General features: G+C 39.8%; 2 protein-coding genes across 4 annotated transcripts; one reads left to right on the top strand and one right to left on the bottom strand.

The window, feature by feature from the left end:
- The first annotated feature begins 2547 nt into the window (after positions 1 to 2547).
- Positions 2548 to 8182, top strand: LOC131223104 (mitochondrial arginine transporter BAC2-like). Its single transcript, XM_058218411.1, has 2 exons — positions 2548 to 2784; positions 7308 to 8182. Exons 1-2 carry the CDS (start codon positions 2548 to 2550, stop codon positions 7989 to 7991), a joined length of 921 nt encoding a protein of 306 aa, XP_058074394.1. The 3' UTR covers positions 7992 to 8182.
- On the bottom strand, positions 3853 to 11697 carry LOC131223103 (pyridoxal 5'-phosphate synthase-like subunit PDX1.2). Of its 3 annotated transcripts, XR_009160292.1 has the most exons (3): positions 10611 to 11693; positions 5965 to 6111; positions 3853 to 4076 (listed from the first exon to the last, which is right to left on the bottom strand). XR_009160292.1 is itself a non-coding variant. In XM_058218409.1 (2 exons), exons 1-2 carry the CDS (start codon positions 11518 to 11520, stop codon positions 3982 to 3984), a joined length of 1005 nt encoding a protein of 334 aa, XP_058074392.1. In that variant the 5' UTR covers positions 11521 to 11697; the 3' UTR covers positions 3853 to 3981. The 3 variants fall into 3 exon arrangements, 2 of the variants coding, with proteins under 2 accessions (XP_058074392.1, XP_058074393.1); XM_058218409.1 differs by lacking the exon at positions 5965 to 6111 and having other exon boundaries at positions 10611 to 11697; XM_058218410.1 differs by lacking the exon at positions 3853 to 4076 and having other exon boundaries at positions 5103 to 6111.
- Positions 11698 to 24383: the final 12686 nt, after the last annotated feature.

Below are 24383 nucleotides of genomic sequence, written 5' to 3'. Positions count from 1 at the left end.
GCTTTGGATATGTCTAAATTTTGAGCTCAACCCCTTAAATGAGCTGGAAAAATGGACGGACGGCGTGGATAAACCACATACATTCACGGTGGGCCCAACTGAGTTTACTCAGTGCGATAAGAGCGTGCAGAGTATCTTAGTAGGCAATCCGATTTCGCCTCTGACGTAAAAAAAAAAGTGTGCCAGGCAGGCAGGCAGCCACTCTCCCGGGAGAACGTGCGCTTGGAGATATATTGCAAACCTTATTTGATACTCTTTAAGAGTATGACGCTTGATAAGCGGGGCACTTAGAGATTATAAATATGGCATACACCGTTGCTAAATCACATACCCAAAATCAGGAGATACCTCGTTTAAACACTTGAGGTCTTGGTATCGATCCCTAGTGGGGGTGGCTAACATAGAGTGTGTACTGACATGGGTGTGTACTAACAAGCTAACCCAGAAAAATAAAAATAAAAAAATCACAGTCCCAAAATCAAGTTAATTGGGTAACCCTAACCTCTCGGTGGACACTTGTTTGTGAAATAGGATCTTTGGATATTTCTAATCTTTCACCGTCCGATAAACGTACGCTAATCCAACGGTCAGAATAGAGCACAAGCTTAAAATTTTCTGGGTTCATGATACATCTAAACTGGTACCCATAATCTGGACAGTTTACTTTGGACTGACGTTTACCACGTATGCAATATCTAAGTAATTTCTAAGTGCCTGTGTATCATCCATCAGTCGCTGCCAGAGTATCAAAGGCTTTTGTTTGCAAAAGGTGGATGTGGGCCTGTCATTGTCAAAACCCAACCTATTTAAACACGTATTACTATCCTAAGCCACTTTCATTTGAACTTACTTGCCCCACACGTACCATCCGTGCAGTCTTCGTGGGTGGGCCCACAAAACGCCAAGCTGACAAAGAGTCACAGTCTCCCAGTTGGTGGGACCCATCCCACTGGATGAATCAAAGGAGTAAAATGCTAGGGCAGATATAATATGATACTCAGGCAGCGTATGACGGCTGATACGCCGGTATTCAGACATTGTACACGTGGAATGCATTAACTCTAATTAAACTCACTGTATAGTGGAATCCACCGTTGCGAAGTCACAATACCACGAATAGATTGGCTGAACTATCTTTATCTTTGATTGGTGGACATTAGTCTGTTAAGATAGGACCACTAATTGTTTTTAGCCGTCCAATAAATCTCTACCGCTCCGATAGTCAAGATAATCAAATAAGCTTCATTTTTAGTTTATGATACATCTAAAATGGGATAATTTCGACGGTTTAATTTCACTGACTTGTATGCGGAACATAGGAAGAAGAGGCCCAGTCCAATTCGAAGAGTGGTCCACTGGATCCCACGTGTACAATCTCTGTCAATCCCATTTACGTTGGCCAGGCCCATCTACGGCTATAAATGAGAACATTCGTAAGGCCCACCTCAATTACGTCCGTAAGCGGCGGTCACCATCCGTAGAGCTGACGTAATCGGATGCTTTTTTTGTAGGAAAAGGCAAGTAGTGCAGAAAGCATTACCAATGGGAGAGGAGCACTGAGTGGCAAGAGCCAAGAGCACAGGAGATTGCAAAGGTGTAAAGGAAAAGGAGTGACACGTGGAAGTATGTTTTGGAATGTTGGGTACGTCCGAAAACTGAAGTTGGCCGTTTCCTTGCCCGCCCTACAACACGAGCAGAAAAAGGCGGTCCCAACAGAAATATAATTGCAGCGGGTGGTAATTTGTTATGAGAAGAATCTGGTGGTATGGCCATCAGTCTCTCTTCTCACCACCCATACATCGATTGATTGAAGAAGAAGAAAATCCCGTTACTCTCCATCTCTCCTGGGTTTTGCTTGCTTTGGTTCATATTCGTGAGAGAGAGAGCTTTGCTGGTTTTGCTCTAATTTGGATTTTCCAATGAGAGAAGATCTTTGAGAGAGAGAGAGAGGGAGGGAGAGAGAGAGAGAGAGAGGGAGAGAGTTACTGGATGGTGATTTCTGTTTGAAAGAGGGTCTTGGTTTTTTTTTTTTTTTTTAAGAAAAATCGTAGCCAGAATTTTCTTATATATTTGGAAAGTTTTAGAAAGAGAGCTTTATCTTTTGGGTTAATCTGGTATTTCAGGTTTGTTTTGTTTTTTTTTTTTTGGGGAAACCCTTAAGAGAGACTTTTTTTTGGGGGGGCTCTTGGTTTCTAGATTCAAAGATTATATCTTTTCTGCGTTTTTTGTTTATATATAGTTTTAGAGAGAGAGAGAGAGAGAGAGAGAGAGAGAGAGAGAGTGTATATAGTTTTAGAGAGAGAGAGAGAGAGAGAGAGAGAGAGAGTCTAGCTTCTCACAATTGGATTTCAGAGACATTTGAAAATTTTCCATTGGTTTTACTCATGTATCTGGAATTATAAGAGAAAAACCTTTTTGGGTTCTTAGACTTTGGTTTGGGAGAGATACTAAGGTGGAATCCTTTCTGGGTTGAGAAGGGAAGAGAGCAAGGATTTTGGGATTTCATCATCATCGGGTGACAGTGTTGTGGAATGGGAGTGATTGGTGATGGAGTTCTGGCCAGAATTTCTCGCAGGCAGCTGGGGCAGAGAATTTGTAGCAGGAGGATTTGGCGGCATGGCAGGCGTAATCTCCGGTCATCCGCTCGACACCCTCAGGATCCGCCTCCAACAGCCTTCCAACAACACCTCCGCCTTCAGACTCCTTCACAGTATTGTCACGACTGAAGGCCCTTCTTCTCTCTACAGAGGCATGGGCACTCCCTTGGCTACAGTCGCTTTCCAGGTCACCCACAATGCTTTGAGTTGCTACATAACCTTAAGGCCTGTTTGGATGGATAGCCCCAAAAATCAGGATTGGTTATCCATATGCATTTGGGGTGGCTTAGAAAATAAAAACCACACTAGTGGGTTCATGTTCTCCTTTTTATTCCACCCCAAATTGCAAGCAAGACTGAATAGTTCAGTTCTTAACTTGAGATTTTGGGCAGAGCATTCCCATCGGCCAACTTTTTTTGGAAACCTCCAAATGCTAGCTTAGTCTATTAAACTTCATTCATCTTTCATCAACTATACAAATTTTTATGATTTTTCCATTCCCTGAACTATTTATTAGTTTCCTTTATATGGGTTTATTTCTTCTGTTTATGTCTGCTCCTTTTTTGCTGGTTCTACCAGGTGTTCAATTTTGCTGCTTGATTTGTGGTCTGGGACAGGGAATTGTTAGACTTTTATATGTATTTATATCGATAGTGGATGTAGATTATAGTAGATTCTGAGCAACCATCTTATGATGTTTATATACAAGTATTGTTAGAGGTTGTGTGCATAAGAACATGTGGGCATCTAGATGTTGTTAATGTAGCTTTGGTGCCCCCTCAGGGCTCATATCATATTTTGTTGTGGGTCAAGGTGATGGTGCCAGGCATGTTAAAAGTGCCAGAGCCGCAATCCTATGGGGAAGCTTGTGACATGAATGAATTTGAAAACTCTGTTCGATATGGAACAAAATTCAGTCTAGGGTTTCTTAATAAAATACTCTGTTGTTTTGACCAATTAGCACGGCGATGAAAAGGAAATGTGCAATGATTATAAATTAATTTATCTATCTCTTGACAACATCTGCATTTGACTGCCGGTTCCCGTGTTTGGTTTATCGGCGGTCAAATCGTAATGATGGCATTTTTACATTACTTTAATGTCAAATCCTCACCAAAATTCACTGATGTCGCTGTTTGCATTCGAGATTTTCATGGTAATTCCATGAAAAAGTGCAATGATTATAAATTCTTTTACTTGTCTCCTGAATACATCTACATTTGACTGACGATTCCTGTGTTTGGTTGGGCAGTGGTAAAATCATAAGGATGACACATTTCCTTTAGATTACTGGAGTAATTGGCAAATCAAATAGGCCTGGGGTTAGTATGTGGTTGATGTAATCTTGGTTCTCCCCCAGTACACAATTTCACATTTGGTTAGTCTAGGGTTTATTTAATAATAAAAGAGAGCATATTCCTCTGTAATCTCCTTTCCTTCTTCTCCCCAAAATATTCCCTTCTTCTCTGTTCACTTTTCCTACAAGTATCAAAAAAAAAGAAAATGGTTTTAGTCAAGAAGGAAGCTGCGGTCATGAACAATCAGGAAGTCTTTCAGCATCTGAACAAGACAAATCTTGAATGATGGACGAGCAAGATGCAAGAGACCTGAATATGCAATGCACAAAACCAGAATTCTTCATAGAATTTGCTTAGGGCAATCAAATCAGCCCTGAAATTGCTAACTCAGTTATATTCATCTTTAGTAAAACACCATGCATCAATTACCAGTCGTGCGAAATCCACTCATTGATTAGTGATGATACTGCATCTCCATTTCAGGCAAGAACACTGAAAAGCTTGGTATCTAGGGCTAATGAAGATCCTGTTTTAGCTTGACAAAAAGTAACTAGACGCAGATATCTATCAAAGAGCAGTCCTCAAATTGGAGGATTTGTAACTAACTTTAAAACAGTTCCATGACATGCTTACCTCAGTAGGAATTCACTAGTTGACCTCCATATGCAACTCAACCTCACATGGTATGGTATGGTAATTACATGCTTACCATCCCATCAGAGCAATTAATTATGTCAACGTAGTCTATATGATACAAAAGCAGCGCCATGAATTTACAGTTGGAAACAGTGTTTTCAGTAGCACCTGTAGCGTACGCTACGTGGCATAGCGTAGCTAAAATGCTGCGTGGCATATGCAGGTAGCATAAGTTACAGGGCATGTAGTGTGTAGTGCAGGTAGTGTAAGTTACATGGCATGTAGCGTGTAGAGCAGGTAGCGTAGGTTACAGGGCATGTAGCGTGTAGTGCAGGTAGTGTACACTTCCTGAAATCTCTCTTCTTTTTTAAAGTGCTTTTTATGTGTTAGTTCAACACCTATTTTAAAATGATGGTCACTCTTCCCTATCACACTTGGCACAACACTAGATCAATCCGGATCATCCAAATTGTGGTCTATATCGTGGATTGGGGAATTAGGTCAATCCGGACCATCCATATTGTAGTCCATATCGTGAATTTGTAATGTTTCAATTAATTAATAATAATAGTAATAATGTTCACACTTAGAGATGTTTGAAGCCAAAGAGATGGAGAGATTTTGCATGGAAATATGTGGTTGACGATTTAGATTCACAGTCAACAACTCATAGGAATTATGCATTTTGTAAAATTTTCACGTCTTTCTTTTATTTTAATTAAAAAGTACCGAGTTTTGTGTAGCTTACACTACACACTATAGAGGGCCAAATGCTACGCTATTTAAAACACCAGTTCGGACATGTTAGTGTGGGGAGGGAGGTGGTGTTTGGACAACGATGAGTCATGGAATGTTTGAAATTGGGTCAATTAGCCACAAGTTTTTTTGACAAATGACATCAATCACAGAGTGAAAACAGCTAATGAACTTTCTTAATGCATAGAGCTTTATGATATCAAAATTTAGCAGAATGAAGATGACAAAGTTAGAAGAACTTATATGAGAAGAATGATATAGAAAGAAAAGCATAAGCAGCCACTAATGCAGACATGTTAAGCCTCAACGAGTTTGGATCCCCAACAACCTGGCCCTGTTTGGTAGACACCTAAAAATAAGTTATCTCATTTTACTTAGCAGTAATTATATATTAGAGATCTTGATCTCTAATACATAAATGAGTTCATGTTAACATTAATTGTATAGATGAAGATCTCTGATACATAATTATTGTTAACTAAAATGAGATGAACTCATTTTTAGGCATCTACCAAACAGGACCTAAGGAGCCGGAAGTGCATACATGTGTAGATATGCTGAAAACTGACACATTGGCTTCCAATATTGAATCTATTAGATGATGACAAATGACAATTAATACACTACAGTTGCTATGAAACCATGCTTTAACCCTAGTGAAGGTAGTGACAGTTTACCATTGTTGCATAATTCCAAGCCCATGAAATAGAGCTGAGCCTTTTGGGTTTAGCCATTGCTTCCGGACACTAGCTTAGCAAGTCATGACCCACACACACTGAAGTGGTCCTTGAATCATCCAGTTCAGCAATTCTTGCTTGCCAGCCCTGGTCATGGTAAATTAAAAAATCACTGTTACTCTCCTAATTTGAAGTTTCACTTAAAATAGTTGTAGCCTTGACTTCGCTATAAACATCACATTCAATTCACTCTTACCCATTATTCTTTTAGCTGTCATTTTAGAATGCAAAGTTAATTATCTTGATTATAAAATTGGAATCACTGAGCATGCTAAACACCAAACAGCTTGAAAATTGGAGTTTTCAGTTGGAGAGGTTTTCTTAGTCTGCACATGTTTATAGCCATGCACATGTACATGCCTACGCACATGCTAATGAGGCAAAATGTGCAAGATCCAAGTGGTCCATCAGGTACTCATCTCCCAAAGATCAAGCCAGTTTACTCATCGGGTGGACCACTATGTACGAAGCAAATGGACAGCCAGCCAGCAAATTGTTTCATACACTGGCCCACCTGATGAGTTGACCTGCATATTTTTCGCCAGAGGATTTATGAAGTGTGTCCAAAATGATGGGCCACTTGGATATTGCACCCATTTGCCATATTGGCACATGTGTCGGGATGTTGATGAGCAGGGCTATGCACGTGCTTGGACTTGAATGTGTCGGCATGTTGATGAGCGGGGCAATGCATGTGTTTAGACTTGGTAAACACCTTGGTTGGAATAGGAAATAAACCGAGCCCTTTATCATATAAAAAGGTGGACCATTCCATTTGTGTGGGGATCGAGTAGACATTTTACTGTGAGAATACAAATTGTGATTAGGAAAAGTCAAGTCTCAGTCGACCCTAGTGTTTCTTTTGGGACTGTGCTGCGGCAGATCATGCTGTGATGTCTTCATGGACTCGTTTGTTCTTTCCTCAGCATTTCAGTGGATGTTGCTTACATAGATGCATTTCAAAATGAACCAACATTGACAGTTAGTCATGTTAAAGTATGCATCTTTAATCCAACATGGCATAACAGCTCATTAACTTAGCAAATATAAAGATTTCAACAAATTCAAATGTATGTTGTCACCATATTAGCCAGGGTTTGTATGGTGATCAGTTGTACCAGTCAGAAACCTAACCGTGCAGTAAATTTGTTATTCTATTGTATAGAGAAAACTATTCGTGGATTGTGATTAGGGTTTCATTCTGGTTTTAAGCAGCTATAGAAGTTGTGAATTTCTCAAAATAGCACTTTGCTTATACTGCTGTTTTTTACCCCCTGGTGCAGAATGCTGTGGCCTTCCAGGTGTATGCAGTTCTGTCGCGAGCTTTTGATTCAAGCAATGGCAGCAACCCACCTTCCTATAGAAGCGTTGCACTAGGAGGGGTAGGGACAGGTGCTCTACAGAGCCTTATTCTCAGCCCCGTTGAACTAGTGAAGATACGCCTCCAAATACAGCATCACCGAACTAACGTGGAAGGGCCAGTGAACGTTGTCAAGAACATTATGAGGAAAGAAGGAATCAGGGGAATGTACCGAGGCCTTGCCATCACTGTGCTACGAGATGCTCCTGCTCACGGTGTTTACTTTTGGACGTACGAGTCCACAAGGGAGTGTCTCCACCCTGGCTGCCGAAAGAGTGGCCAAGAGAGCCTTAGGACGATGCTGGTTGCAGGAGGGTTGGCAGGAGTGGCCAGTTGGGTGTGCTGCTACCCTCTGGATGTAGTGAAAACCAGACTCCAGGCCCAATCACAATCGCACAAGGACTGCCCTCCACCCAAGTACTGCGGCATCATCGATTGCTTCCAAAAGAGCGTACAAGAAGAGGGCTACACCGTGCTCTGGCGCGGATTGGGAACTGCCATTGCACGTGCTTTTGTGGTGAATGGAGCCATATTCTCTGCCTATGAGATAGCTCTACGATGCTTGGTTAATAATAACCAAAGTGAAGTGAAGGACAAGAAAGAGTAAATGGAAAATTGAGACCTCCTCGTATTGTTTCAACCTTCCTATTGAAACGATGATGGCGAAAATGGAACCATTACTACACATTTGCAGGGGAGTTTCTGTATGCATGAGAACTTCTATCCCTTGATGCAGCATCTTTCCATTACAAAGATGTGCATTTGATTGCTTCTCCAATGCATTTGTCATTTATGCAAGTTACTAGCTTCCTACCATATCTTTTTTTTTTTCTTCATTCTCTTCTGAAAAAGAAAATCAGTACTCTAGAAGTGGGTTCCCTCGGTACACATGCACAAAGAAATTGTACACAGGACATTGATGAAGCTCATTAAATAGCCTGAATCATGCGTCCTGAGATGGTCATTAACAAAAACGATTGGCCGATTGGTTGGCATATAATGGATGGTTAAAATAGAAAGTAGTCAATGGTCCACATTCCACAAACAAAATATCATTTTGTTATTGGTGAAGTCCATTAATGAGAAAGCGGAAAATGGTCAACAGTCCAAATTCCACAAACATCTATAACTTCTTTTTTTCCAAATGGCAAATGCACACTAATCTGAGGACAGGATTTGTTTAATCTATCTGATTTTGAGGCAATGCCTCTTCTTCAGCAGGCCCAACCATTTGGCAGTTCAATTTGCGGTGCATATATGCCACATGTACAATTTCTTGAGCATATGTATGGAGCTGTTGATTTGAAGATCATATTGAGGGCCACAAACCCATGTTGCTTGGAAAGGGTGTTGGCTGTTAGCGGCTGTGGTTCTTGCCATGTAGTATTGCCACCAGGACAGACATTGGCTTCTTGCTCAGACCAAGCAAACGGATTTTCATCTCAAAGAACAATGGCTTCCACCTCATTACAGTAGTCACAGGTTTCAGAACCAGCAACTAGGAGACATTAGCTTCTTGCTCAGACCAAGCAAACAGATTTTCATATCAAAGAACACTGGCTTCCACCTCATGACAGAAGCCACGGGTTTCAGAACCAGCAAGAGATTGCAGCCTCTTGGTCATGTGGCGTAAGCTATGGGCTTCCACCCTCTGCATGAGGGTACCCACTCTCATAGCTGATAGGGCATTCCAAATTGCAACAAAGCTGCAAATTTCCCATCACTATGGATAAAGAAGACTTACTGTGACAAAATAAGGGCACAATGGTGTCCATATCAGGGAGATGTTTTAACATTGAAAGGATTTCTTCCAGTGACAAAGGACACAACAGTGTCCATGTTAGGGATAATATTCCTTTTGACTATCCAAATCAAAGCCTTTTGGCATTCATCAATGTTCTTCATTTCTGTCAGGGCACCAGCAGGGGCATTCTCACAATCACACCCTTTGAACACGACAGTGTTTGAAGTTTATCAAGGCCTGTTTGGGAGCTTGGAAAGTATTTGGGTGGAAAATACTTTCCAAGAAAATCACATTTTTTTTCCTGATTAGTTCTCTTTTAGGTGGAAAACATTTTTCCAAGAATGTGTTTTCATAAAATTAAAAAAACAAAGAAATCCTAAAAATATTCCCAGCCCACCCCGTTTTTTAGTTTCTCCACAAATGATTTCTTGGAGAGTAACTTTCAAAGAAAATGGCACTTTCTTTCTTTTACCATGCCTCCATAGAACCTAATCATGTGCAAGTTGCTGCACATAATCTGTAGCACTTGAAACCTTACCAAAGGTGCCTACCCTCCACATTCATGAGTATCATCATGCTCCTAGACTGTCCAGAATCCCTTAGAGTGCACTGTCTGCACCCCTTAGTTCTGTTGGATCCTAACAGAGTGCCAACTAAAGCACTTGCTTCCGAGTACTGTGATTAAGAAGGGTCCTATAACAAGTTTTGTTTACATGGGCTAACAGGCCTCTACAAGCCATGAATTCAGGCTACATGGTTCACCACCTCGGTGAGGTTCCTCTCTCATTATTGAAAAGAGGTCAAGACGAAAAACCAGTAGGTCTAGTACTTGGTTCTGGCAATAAGGACCCCAGGCCTCCCCCCCCCCCCCCCCCCCAAAAAAAAAGATTCAACGAACTAATCAGACTGCTTAGGCTATTTCACTCTTACCTCGATCAAGGACGATTGAATTGCAAAAACATGCAATTGAACTGACCGTGTCCCAGCAATTGTGGGCCCCTTAGATTCATTGTCTAATTGTTTTTCCATTGAATTGCAAAAGCTGTAGTTAGAAGATTGAAATTGCCTTGATGGAAACCACGTCAAGATAGTTCACATTTGATGTTATTGTTTATTTCTTTGATTACAGAGATATAGAGCAAGTGTTACTGCTAGTGCAAGAGTGTTAAGATGCAATAACAATTGTAGAAGTTTTGATGTGAAGAACAACCCAAACAGCACAAATAGATTGCCATGAAACAATGACAATGTCAAGCAAAAGCAATGTATATCCTGAGATACTATATAAGGGCTCATATGTTACAACACCCAGTTGAGAAAGCAAGAAATCAGCACATGGAAGACAACAAACAACAATAACAACAACTACAACTACAAAACAGACCATTGCCTTCTTCTGACAGTAAAACAGACTTCACTTGTTAAAACAAACAAAATCCCATTGAGAGACAATCCCACAGAAACACAAAGATTAAAACGAACCTCCGCCCACAAACTGTTCGACCCCGTCCTCACTAAGATTGAGCCCTGCCATTGCATCATTCAGTCGAGTGCTAGTTTCTGCCAGTACGTGTGGATCATTGTAATGGGCCACTGCCCTAACAATTGCGCGAACTCGGCCGTAGGGATTGGCCCCATCAAAAATCTCACGGCCCACAAACACCCCGTCGCATCCCAGTTGCATCATCAGTGCAGCATCAGCCGGTGTAGCAATGCCACCAGATGCAAATAGCACCACGGGTAGCCTGCCCAGCTGCTTGGCCTGTGCCAAAAGATCATAAGGGGCTTCAATTCTCTTTGCGAAAGTAAACACCTCATCGTCGTCCATGTTACTAAGAACCCGAATCTCCCCCATCACCGACCTCAGTTGCCTGACAGCAGCCACAATGTTCCCGTCACCAGAGATATCACCCTCAGTCCTGATCATAGCCGCCCCTTCTCTTATCCTCCGCAGGGCCTCACCAAGGTTCTGGCAGCCGCAGACAAAGGGGACCCGGAAATTGTGCTTGTTGATATGGTGATCTTCATCAGCAACAGCAAGCGCCTCGCTCTCATCAATGTAGTTGATGCCGATCGATTCAAGGATCTGCGCCTCAACAAAATGGCCAACACGGGCCTTGGCAATTACAGGGACGGAGACAGCCCGCTTGATTTCCTTCACGAGCAACGGATCTGCCATACGTGCAATGCCGGCAACAGCACGTTCCGAGACGACAACAGCACACGCACCGGCTTCTTCGGCGATCTTGGCCTGCTCGGCATCAGTAACGGCCAGGATCGCCCCGCCCCGTAGCATCTGCGCGAGGCCGACCTTGATGGAGAAGGTGTTATTCTTCTTGGCGTCGGCGATGGCGGTGTTGCTGTAGACTGCAACGACAGCGTCGTCAGCCATGGTCGACAGGTGTTTGTAGTTTTGTCTAGCCGAAAACAGAGCGCCTGGTAGCTACAACACAACAACTGCGAGTATACTAGAAATGCAGCTGCTGCTGGAAGTAATGGAAGTTTTAGAAAAAGAAGAAGAAGAGCGGATTAATAGAGAGAGAGAGTAGCGCTGCGGATGTTACATACCTTTGCTCGTATGTATAACTTATGGAAGGAGGAAAAGGTAGGCGAACACTCAAAGCTTCCAGAAGTTTCTACTAAAAGCGGGTTGCGGACGGTTAGCTGCTGAGAGAGATTTTGAGAGGGATGTCAGATTCCTCCACACTGGTTTTATGGAGGCCGGACAACAGAATACATTGTGGGGCCCATCGTGGTGTCTGTGTTACATAAACTCCGTCCATCAGTTGCTCCATCTGATGTTAGGATCTGATCCCAAAATTCGATCAGATCCGATGATAGAGTGGGCCGCACCACAGAGGGGATGGGTGCCCACCATTGGATCGTTCCTGGGTTGAACCATAACGTGAGGATGAAGGGTAAATACAAATAGCAGGCTAATCCAAAACTTAGGGGGCTCATGGAAGGTTTCAATGGTAGGCATAATCGCCACCGTTGTTTTCTATGGTGTGGCCCACCAGCGTTTTGAATACTCCTAGTTTTTACGCTCGCGTCGCGTCTTGACATTATCAGTCACAACATATGGGTAGAGTAACGGTGAGCCTTTGTTAAAAGGTCTACTGGGTTTGGTAAAGCATGCGAAGTCAATTGCGTTTTGGATACGCTCCTTTCCAGGCTCGCGGCTTGCAATATCAACCACACCTAGGGGTAAGGGTGTACACGAACCAAGCTAGCTCAGCTCCAAAATACTCAATTCGACTCGGTTCAAAACTGAGTTCGGCCTGTCCCCAACTCGGATTGAATCAGTTCGGTGACTTAGTTACCTTGCTATTGATGTTGCTCACCAAGTGTTTGATGAAATGACTCAACAAAGTATGGCTAGTGGCAATGAAGGTATGTACATAAAATAAATATCTTTTTTTTTTCTTGGTTTTTATGTTGCTTGGAAGGTGTTTGATAAAAATACCTATAAAATCATTGTTTCTGTTTGTAAAACAATGAGATTTTAAAATTACAGTCTAGGTGTCCGTGAAAATGCCTCAATGGCGAACTCGGCCCGAGCTGGCCCGAGCTACTGACTAAACCAATCTAAGCGCCAGTCAGGCTTGAGGACCAAGCCGAGCCAAGTTTGAGTTGAGGTTAGCTAGTGGCCAGCCAAATCGAGCTGAGGCCAGCTTGACTCGGTTGGACTCGATGTACACCCCTAGCCACAACAAATGAGTAGACTGCTGGTGGACCTTTTTCATAGGTCTGCTGGGTGTGGTAAAGCATGTGAAGCCCAATGTCATCTTGACGTGATTAGCTGTAACAAATAGATAGAATATTAGTGGGCCTTTGTTTAGAAGTTTATCAAATATAGTAAAGCATGTGAAGTTAATTTTGGAGCCACCACTGAGTTATATTGGATAACGAGCTTGGTTAGAGATGAGCATGTACAAAGTATGTTTGAAAGTTGTTTAGTTGATTATGTACTTGATTATGCCTTATATATGATAACAGTATACCATCTAATCAAATTGCAACGTAATATTCAATTCATATTAAAATCTATATTGATTTTTCAACATCCAAAAGTATAATATCGTTGGTTGCCGGGTTTGTTTTCAATTATATGGGTGTGCCAGAATTAATATAGCAGCTCAATCCAAATTGATCAACTTTGACCAAAAGTGCTAAAATAAGCAGATATGTCTAATATCAACATATATGATTAGATTATGAGAAAATCAATCATTTACTTAGCCACTCACAGAATTTAATAACAATCGTGTGATAATTAGAATGCAGAGTTCTTCCTTCGAAAATGGGTTACTTTGTACCCTCTATAAAAAAGGACATTCATAATATTAGTACAAATTAAACGAAAAGAAAAACTCATTATCAGCCAGTAAAAGCAACGGCAAGAACATGTCACTTAAAAAAAAAAAATTTACTTAATATTCGATAAAGAACAAGTCTAGTGTTTGGGCGTGAAATTAGATTATAACTAAATATTATAGCTAAGAATTATTGCTACGCATATAATAAGATGAGATAAAAGATAAATTAATAGATTAGATTAATTGTTTTGTTGTTGGTTGGATTGGTTTTGTTGAATTTTTTCCATCACATCTCTCTACTGTTTATATATTCCTATTGTAGCTTATTTTTTCATATCTTTTTTAAATTATTATAACGATTACAATAGTTCAAAAACCTTCTTCCATTAAAGTAATAGTTACATAAGTTTAAAAGCCTTTTTAAATTCTTTTCTTTTCTAAATTGTTTTTGTAATATAGTTCTCTTTATAAAAGCATTACTTTTGAACCCCTCTCAAATCATCCACCATTGTGGAGCTAAACTTATGCAAGCCGTAAGCCTAAAAAGATATTCCGAATCTGGTGTCTTTTGATTTACTTCTTATTTCTGGTATAATATCACATGTCGTTATTTTATTAACTTTTTCAAAATTATTAAAAATACAATACAACAGTAGGATAATCTCCTTAAATTTAAGAATTTGCCTCCAACTTGTCTCTAACCGTGGGACCACAATTACGAAGTATGAAGGGACAGGCGGCTTACTCCACCCGAGAAGATAGTCTGAGCGGGATGAGAAGGTCAGTCGGGAAACATCTGGTGGAGTGTAGAAACTTCGTTTCGTTTTGTACGCCGAACAGCTTCCGCAGCACGTGAAATATCCAAGCCTTGTGGGGTCCGCCACTTGTATTTATAAAATCAACTCCTTACATCAGGTTCTATCTTCGGCTTTAATACCCAAAGAGGAATCGGCCAGATTGCCAACCGCAGGTTTGTCTGTGAGTCATCATCGACTGTATTTTCAATCAAATCCATTAATCTGGTATAAATCACCAGTGAGAAATTAGCCTGATACAACACCGCCTGAACTTAGATGTTTTCAGAGCAATTTTGCATTGTCTCGAATCCCATACTAATTTCTTTTCATGATTATATTTTTATGTACGGTTGAAATAATAACTTCCACATTATCGACGGAGTGGATTTATGTATTCAACATTTTGGCCCCACAAAGCTTGGGTGTACGTAAAACAGTGGTTGTAAACGATTCCGTTCTGATCGTTTTCAATTCCATTTGGCCCTCGGCAAACCGTCGCTTGGGTGTGGCTATTCTCGCGAACATAGATTAGATAGGTGATACCTGTAACAAGTGTCAACAGCAGAGGCATGTAAGAGATCCGGGACATTCATCAGGTGGGTCACATCGGGATATATGGCCTGGACCAAAATCAAGATGATCGTAGCATCATGTGGGCAACACAGCTTATAGTAAAATGGACGGTTAAAAAGAAGGAATGTTTGTATTCAGAAGTGCGGCCACTTGATGAGTGGACCAGAATGGCCTGCTTCTCACGGTTGCCTACGGTGTTGGCACGTGTAACACGAATCACGTCTTAAAATCTCTCATCAACAAATCGCCTGCATTGCCTCCGATTTTTCCTGCGGAAATTGGAGGGTCCTGATGAGGGAGATGCCCATGGTCCGTACAAGCATTGGTCATAGTTCAAGAATCCAGACCATTGACATTAAGGCCCTGCCCTGTATGATGTAGATTCCCCAAAAAAACATCTAAATCTTACAATCTTAGTTGTTGTATCAATAGCCATTGGCTGTGGGGCCCATCTTTAATTGCCATCTCTCTCGACTTGAAGTGGATTGCGTCCCGCCTCGGCTTCCAGGAAGGGGCTATGTGGGGCCCACTTTAATGTGTAGGTTTTATCCACGCCATTCATCCATCTCTCCGTATCTTTTTTAAGGTATGAGGCAGATACAAGGCTTCAATGGACCACACCTTAGGAACAACAGGAATAATGATGCCCACCGTTGAACCTCTGTAGGCCCATTGTGATGTTTATTAGCCATCCAACCTATTCCTAAGGTCACGTAGACTAAGGGAAAACACAATTGTCAGCTTGATCCAAAACTTTTGTAGTTCCCATGAAGTTTTTAACGGCCCACCGTATGGTTCACTTGAGCCTTGGATCTACTTTTTTTGGATTCATACCTAAAATAATATGAAGGAATGGATTAACAGCTTTGATAAAAGCTACATCAAAATGCCCCCACAAAGACTGTTCCTGGACTGATTTTGTCCACTTCCTCTTAAATGACATTATTTGAATGATCATAATCATTTAATTAGTGATTTATAAATGGGTGGTCCTTAATTAAAATGCTAAAGAGGTTTAGGTAATAATGTAGACCATTCATAAAAGGAGGCTCATCTTTAATTCTCCGTCCTTTTTCAAATCACTTTGATTGAATGATCCTAACTACTTGGTTAGGGGTTGTTGTTGGGTCCTTTCGGTATATGAATAACATAATTGCATACAAAACATTTAACTAAAGAATCTCTTTCTAAGAAACATTGGATGCAGTATATATTAGAATTTTAAAGCATATAAAAACATATGGATGGCAGCGATCATACATAGATCCGATTGATCGTGTAAACAATGTCGATGATGTACATCTATTAATGTCGATTTCCTAGGCCAATGAGGGAACCTAAGAAGAGAACATGAATACCTTTAATTAGGGTGAATAAAATGTGACAAATGTCCATTGGGTGAACCATACAACAAAGAGAAGTATAACAATGGTGATGATACAAGGTGGGAAGGGAGATAACCTCTCTCCCTCTCTCTTCTCTCTTGATGGGAAGAGGAAAATGCCTAATAACTCTCTCTCTCTTGTCAGGGTTTTAGGGGTTTTAGCATCATGATTGGCCACCTTACAAACTTTAATATATATTATCATGAAGGAAGCCCTTAAAACCAACTCTAACATGTACACACCTATGATCCAATCCCTCCATTGTTAAGGCCACCCGCTTATGATTCAAATCTCACATTGATTATGAAGTTGGCCATTAGATCCGGGCCATCAGATTTTCATCGAGTGTGATCAAGCAATTTTACCAATTAAAATAAAACTCTATCAAGTGAAAACCATTTGAAAAACGATTAAGACCTTTTAATTGTTAAGCCCAGTGAAAAAAATTTCTTAATGACTTTATGGTCTAATCATATGCAACCCCAAGCAAGTCTCGTGGTAAATTCGTGGATCCCATATTGGCTTATGTGAGAACTAATGAACCTTGATAGGTGTACCCAGCATTAGTCACTTTTAATGGCCTTTAAATAGCTTTGTAAAGTGAGCCAAGTCACCAGGTCATGATCCAAGATTCTCATATATCCTTGGGTATAAAGATTAATCAATTAATGTGCACAATTAAATCCATGATCGTATGACTATAATTCATGTTAATGGACTCCTAGACGATTGACTTGGATCACAATCCACTAATGTGAGTATCCAGGATCCATACCAAGATTCCATATCCATGGTCTGGTTAAACTCCTATATAGGGTAGGGGCAAAAGGCATGACCAACTCTGAGTTTGTTTCCTATGGTGGAAACCTTCCATCATGACCCAAGTCAATCTCCCTATAAATGATGGTTGTACACCTCTCAAATTGATGTCCACAAATGCGTCATAAGCAGATCTGACAATCATGATTCATTTGGATATTGAAATATTTAAAACACAACTCTTCCTAGTTCGCGATCACTGTGTCCAATCTCAAGTTTCCTGTAACTAAAGAATATATCACGTACTCCTCACACAACCTAGTTAATATAAATGAGAGAAAGAATAATGTAACATTAAATATGTTTAAGGTACTTAACACATGTCCATGAATGACCCATAGTTATTAAAATCTGCCTTAACGCATCCACAAGCCCAATATCTTTGGTGTACATCATTTTTTTGGGACACAAACTCTAAAGTTGGGATTGGATAGTTTATATTAAATACACTATGAGAGTCTAAGCATTAATGTGGATTATCCATCGTGTCGAGCCCCCCTTTAGTTGGGTGTTCCTCTCAAATCAATTGGGCAATACTAATCATCCAACAAGCGATTGAAGGAGATGATGATCTATATTGAGTATGTTAGAAACATTTAAGCACTAACATAGGCTATCCATCATGTGAGGTCATCCATCACGTGAGGCTCACTTGTGATTATTCAACCCTTTTAAACTAATGAGTTATATAGATCTAAATAAACGCTGTGTTTATAACCCCAAGTGTAAGGTCACGATGTAGTAATAGGCCGAGGTCAAATCCAAAGGGATTAATCTTGTACGTTTCTAAAAATAACTAGAACTAAAAGAAGAAGACGGTCTCAATTTGAATTCTTGAATAATTGAAAGTGATTGTGAATAAGGTAATTGAAACTTGTGAATTTAAAGGTGGAAACTAGGGTGCCAAGGATCTACCTGTAGCTATGAAGATGTTACCTTGCTTGATTCAAGAGATACAATTGGAATTAGAGTCCTATCTTATCCAATTGGAAGAATAGATGATCAAATCTCTGAACTTTTCATTGAAGTAGCCTCAATGGATGATGATTGTGAAGATTTGGAAGGAATTCCATCATCTTACCATGCCCAGGAGACGATGGTGAACAACAAGATTTACCAATCCCACAATCTCAAATAGGAAAAAAAGATATTCAAAGCTATCGCAGTGTTTGTTGTAATTTGAGTCACAACAACCATAGAAAACTGAAAATATTCCTTAAAATCAACTAGAAATCAATAAAGTTCAATATAAATAAGAATCAAAGCAAGATAAACATATCAATCACGCTATAAGCTTCACCTCTTGGCCCTATCTAAGAGGTTTAGTTAATCATAATTAAACATGATTAAACTAAAATCTCTTAAATAAAACATGAAAATAAACTAAGGAAGAAAAAAAAACTCTTGACCGCAGTTTTCCACCCTTTTGCTCTACTCCTTAAACCGTAAAAGATGCCTAGGAATGTCTTAGGGACTCCTATTTATAGTTGTGAAGCTCCATCTTATACACCAACTTCAAATTTTTGCAATCCAATCGCGAAACTGCCTTGACTTACACAGCCGTGTTACGCTTCAGTCGGACCGAAGTCGTTTCTGAAATTTATATGTAGAGTATTTAGGTCAGACCAAGTCCAACCGAAATCTCGAGCCGAAGTTGGCTTCAGTCGAACCGAAGTTGGTTCAGGTCGGACCAAATTAAGCCTGAAAATCCTAATTTCTTGCTGGACAGTTTTTCGCGATTTCAGTGGGACCGAAGTTGACTCAGGTCAGACCGAATTATAGTATGAAAATCACAATTTTTGTAAGACTGTTTTGTGCACTTTTGGTCGGACCAAACTGTTTGTTTTTTTTTCTGTTTAGCTTGTGCTTTTGCCAGTCTTTCTCAATCCTTTACACTTAGTTTTCTTGGATCTTGAGGTCTTGAAATTTTCAATCTTAATCTCCTAAGATCCACTCCTTGCTTTGGTAATTCTTGAGCATCAAATTCATGTTTTTAACATTCTTTTCAAACCAAGCTCTCAGATTCACCTTGTAACACAAGCATGTATAAAATATACCATTGAGCATTATCATGTTTCTAAAACTAAGATATAATTAGGAAAAAATATGCAATTTTTGACATTCAACACGCTATCCAAATTATTTATACCCATTTTCTATGCCTTGATGTGGACTAACAAAAGGCCACCATGTGTCGACACTGCAAGATTAACACTAGCAAAAATTCTACTCACACTTGGGAGTATCTTCGCTTGATCTTCCTTTGACATTACGCATTTCATTATTAATGGGAAGTCACGAACCTTTACGCATGCTTTTAGAAGATTAAATCATTGGATGACATGTGGCCACGGATTCATGTGCCAGTTAGATAAGGTAGCGTGCCCGCCACATCTATAAAAGACCCGCTAAGAGAGGCATATCTTATTACACATTTGGCTATGATACACTCAGCGAAGCCGTCTCTTACAGTCCTTTCAAAATAAGATATCTTTGCAAAGACATTCTTAAAATCAATGACATTCGAGAAGATTCCTAATATTCAAAGATGGGACCCTTATCCAAGCAAATATGGGTATGGTTTGGACCCAAATCATGAGAGAATGGTCATCGACCAGAATGGGTCCCAAGTCGTACATTAAATGAAATTAAAAGAACAAGAGAATTAAATCTGACCTATCTCCGATAATAGATTGGTATCAGGTGGATCCGGACCGTCCAACACCTAGAGCAGAAGAGACAGAGTTCAACCAGATGAGTGGCCAGGATCAATTTGAGGTTTAAGATCAGCCCCAGAGGTTCTCTTGATAAATCTCGAATTCAATAAGTGGGCCATGAAGATCTCTCATCTAAAGGATCATATACGAGAAGAAGATCCTAGAGGCCAGTAGTTTCAAATACGTCTAGGAGATTTCTTATACAGAATGCAAGTCATAATCGTGAAGGATCCAAGATCAGAAAGGAAACCCAACGAGGGTTTAGACGCCTCAACAAGCTATAAGAGGAACATGCGAAGTAGAGTTTAAGGCCATACGCCAAACACACCTATCTACTTTTTAATTTACATTTCATTTATTGTCTTTATCTTAGCATAGCCTAGCCTAGTTCTAGCACAGATCGCTACTACCTAATGTCTAACGCTATAATATTATAGGATTGGATTAAATGTCCACAACTTTAAGTTGTTGGATCCCGTTCTATTGATTCCTACTTAGGTGATCACAACTATTCGGTCACATCTTGTCAAATATTCACCTCATTTGTCTGTTCTGGTAGACAAATAGTTATTTATTTATTTATTATTTATTTCTCTAGGTTATTTTTAATACTTTGCTGATTATAATGAGTCAAAGATTCAAGTAATGAAATCAGTATTGTTCAGCCATCATTATTTATTTGTTCATTTTCATTCTTTTAAGAAGTATTTTGTAAAAGTACTAGTGAAAGAACAGGTCTTTGAGTTCATTGACACCTGGGAAAAAGAATCCATTCTGAAGGGCTAACTCATACCATTTACAAATTGCCTGACCACTAGTTACAACCATTGGTTAAGAGGATAGCAAGATCTTGCATCCAATCTCAAATCAGTATGACTCAGTGTGGGGGATACTAACAGTTCAATCAAACGTTGAGTTAAGTAGACTCCAGTATACCCATGCATCATAATCACACGCGAAATCTGAATACATACCGTTAATCACACGTGTGATCTTGTTTGATTGAATTAACATAATAAATTGTTGGCATGCCCAGTGGGACTAAAACTTACTTAGCGGCCATAAATATTTATTGTGCACCAATCGTACAAACACAAATGTAATCCAAGGATTCAGAATACAGTTAGTTCTAAATCACCTTAATTGGAAATCTAGGTATTTGAAATCCAATCTCCTAAATGGGTGCTTAGTTTCCCTGGAGCAGAGAACTCCATGAGTTGACATAGATTTTACATGACATTTTAAATGAATTAACGATATTTTAGGAATTTTAAAATATAGAAAGTTCAAATTTCAGGTGCAAAAGTGTTCTTGAGGACCTATACTCTGGGTACCATTAGCATTATGACGAAATTACCCTATGAGGGTATGAGCTTGCTTTCTCAAGGCCCTTTTTGTATTTTTAAAATCCCACCGCGATGACTCTGCTACGGCTATTTGGATTTTTTTTTGTCACCAATCATGCTAAGGGGAGCGGATTAGGTGGGATCCAAACTCACCTAAGATGGTGCGGCCCTTACCCCAGGGCTCACCTCCGGTGTATGTATTATGTAGCCATGCAGTCCATCCGTCTTCCTATATCATTTTAGGGCATTATCTCAAAAAAGAAGCAGATTCAATTACCAGGTGGGTCATACCATAGGAAGCAATAGGAAACAGTAGTAATTGGCCATTAATGGGTGACAAAAGTTTTGGATCTAGCTACTATTTGTTTTTACCCTTCATCTATATTTACCTGAACTTATCAATAGAGTGAATGACAAATAAACAATACCAAAACATTAAGGTGCACCCAAAGAAGTTTTTAATAATAGGACGTTCAATCACCACTGCATCCAATTATCAAGTACACCATGCCATATGAAACTGTGGTGATTGCCATTAATGGGCCACGAAAGTTTTGGATCAAGCTGATGTTTGTTTTTCCATTCATCTAAGTTTATGTGAACTTATCAATAGATTGGAAGGCAAATAAACACCAGGTAAACGTTAAGGTGTGGCCCGAGATGTTTTTAATGGTAGGGCGTTTAATCACCACTATTTATTATGGTGTGGTCTGTTGGTATTTGGATGTGCTTCATCTTTGGAATAATGCCCTAAAATGACCTAGAAAAATGAATGGACAACATGAATGTATAATACATACATCAAGGTGGGCCCTGATGGTAACGGCTGCACTGTCTTGGATGAGGCTTGGGTGTCACCTAACCGGCTTCCACCAACATGCCATCGTTGATGGGGGAGTCACTACAAAATTCATGCGCTCCGTAAGATCTCCTCTTTACATTTTTCTTTCATTCTTTTTATCCCTATTCCCTCTCCATTTTCAAAGGGCACCCTGTCCAACGCACTAATATGGTTTGGGAACTGCTTTTCTCCCCGAAATTGTATCTTAGACGATGATCTTAACCGTTCAAGTTCTTGATTCCAAGCTACATGGTTCATAGGAAGATTTATCTTTTGCATGGATGATTGTGACAAAGATGCATGTGGATAATTGAGTAATAACTTTTTTAAGAGCCCATATTTAAATTTAAGATTCAAAGGTCAGATCATCAACGAAGCATGATTACAACCCATGGCTTCTATGTAGTACGAATAAGAACATGAATGGTTGAGATCAATCTAAGGGTCCTTATTCTTGCCCTATTGGTAAACTCACAAGAGTTTCAACACTAGGTCCAGAGTTCTGAATACCCGTTAGTGGTGAAATCTCATAACGGTGTGTGTGGATGTGGGTGAGGTGTGTGTGCATTTGTGTATATATATATATATATATATTTCTTAGAACATTATCCAAAAAGGATCCAATTTTTAGGTGAACCATGTGTTCCACTTTATTATAGAATATTTTATATTTCTTATCCGAAGTCGGTTCCAATCTTTGATCCCTGTTTCTAGGTTCATCAATATTAAATCAATTAAATGCACTTCTAACACTTGTTTCACTTTTGGATGACCTTCATTATATTAATCAATCTCAATTTTTCATATACAAATGTAACTAATTTATCTCATTCGCTAATGATTTCTCCATGATAGTTATGGATAATTGCTCTTGTAGTGGCCAAATGAGGCTTAGCTAATATTATTACCAATGAGTCGAACTTGACTAAATTTTATGTGTGGTCCATAGTTGAATATACATACATTTTCACAAATAAACTATATAAAGCTAATTATCATGAATGCTTCCTCACAATTACCATGACGCAGAAAGCACCAATTCAAATCGAATGGATTATAAATCCTCCCGTTTTCTACCATTAAATAATATTTAAGTACTTGAAAATGAAAAGTATGCTTTAAATTGTAAGTAGCCAATATTTATTTAACAAAATTTAATTATGAGTTAGTAAATATTAAGATGAATAAAAATTCACAGTTTTAGGTATAGCGAATTCCTAATGAAAATCATGAGGTCTTTTTTAATTGATTCTTTTGTCTCTTGTGAGATTTCTAACAATTGAATGGACCAATTTGACAAAATTAGAAAAGACTGTCTTTCTAAAACTTTTGTGGCCCATTAATGGTCAGTCCCCACTCTTTCTTATAAGCATGGTCCACCTGATAATTTGATATGCATCATTGTTTTGGGATAATGCCCTAAAAGATCTGGAAAAACGGATGGACAGCGTGAACAGAGTACATGCATCAATACATCAGGGTGGGCCCCGCGATTAGGACCGCACGGTCTTGAAAAGCCTTTTTTATCTCTCGCATCTTACCTAGCCATGTAGGTAGATTCGGTGGGTAGATACGTGCGTTGCACGTGACACCTCCTCTAACGGACCCAAACAAAAATACATTTGAGAAGTGTGACCGTCCACACGCATGGGGCAGCCCTGTCACGTGGCATGCAACTATGGACAAATTCACAGTCATATAAGTTGGAAGCAGGACTTGGATTTCCTGCTAAAGCCTTCAGCAGGAAGTTCCTGCACAAGGATGCCGGGTGGGGTCCACATCAATGTCTGTGAGAAATCCACCCCGTCCATCCGTTTTTAGAGCTTAATTTAGAATGTGTGACCGAAAATTAAGTGCATCCAACACTCAAGTGGGCCACATGAGAGAAAACATTGGGATTTCAATAAGAATCATTGAAGCATTCTTATGGATGTAAAACTTTTGTATCAGGCTATATTTTTTGTGTTTTCTCTTTATCACACTATGTATGACGTTGTAAACCGTTTGGATAGCATATAAACATCAAGGTGAAGCCTACGAAGATTTCAACAGTAGGAATTTCTTTTCCCAATTTTCCCTCACGTGTGACCCACTTGAGTTTTGTATTCACCTCATTTTCGGCACGTCCTAAATTGAGCTCTCAGAAAGGATGGACGAAATGGATTTCTAACATACATTTCGGTGGGCCCCACCCAGATCATTACGCAGGACCTTCGTGCAAAAGGCTTCCATGGTAAATCCGCGCCCGTTGGAAGCTCAACTGTGGCACAGCCCAACCAATAGGCGTTAAAGATGAGATCCATAGTGACGGGGATATGAAATTCCTGCTGTAGAACTTAGGCAGGGCCATTGTGATGTTTGTGAGAAATTCACCCCATTTTCTGTTGTGTGAGCTCACTGTTGAATAAAATAAAATAAAATAAAAATGCCAGGATACAAAAAGTTTTCATTCAGGCTA

The sequence above is a fragment of the Magnolia sinica genome, chromosome 13, assembly GCF_029962835.1.
Source record: "Magnolia sinica isolate HGM2019 chromosome 13, MsV1, whole genome shotgun sequence".
Lineage (NCBI taxonomy): Eukaryota > Viridiplantae > Streptophyta > Magnoliopsida > Magnoliales > Magnoliaceae > Magnolia > Magnolia sinica.
The sequence above is the reverse complement of the archived record's forward strand: the minus strand, read 5'-3'. Positions and strand labels throughout refer to the sequence as shown.

What these genes read in the sequence shown, in the direction of transcription:
- LOC131223104 (XM_058218411.1), top strand. Translation starts at nt 2,548, where the DNA reads ATGGAGTTCTGGCCAGAATTTCTCGCAGGCAGCTGGGGCAGAGAATTT. An exon ending in TGGCTACAGTCGCTTTCCAG is followed by an intron (nt 2,785 to 7,307) that starts GTCACCCACAAT and finishes CCCCTGGTGCAG; the next exon opens with AATGCTGTGGCCTTCCAGGT.
- LOC131223103 (XM_058218409.1), bottom strand. Translation starts at nt 11,520, where the DNA reads ATGGCTGACGACGCTGTCGTTGCAGTCTACAGCAACACCGCCATCGCC. An exon ending in CGAACAGTTTGTGGGCGGAG is followed by an intron (nt 4,077 to 10,610) that starts GTTCGTTTTAAT and finishes TGATACTTGTAG; the next exon opens with GAAAAGTGAACAGAGAAGAA.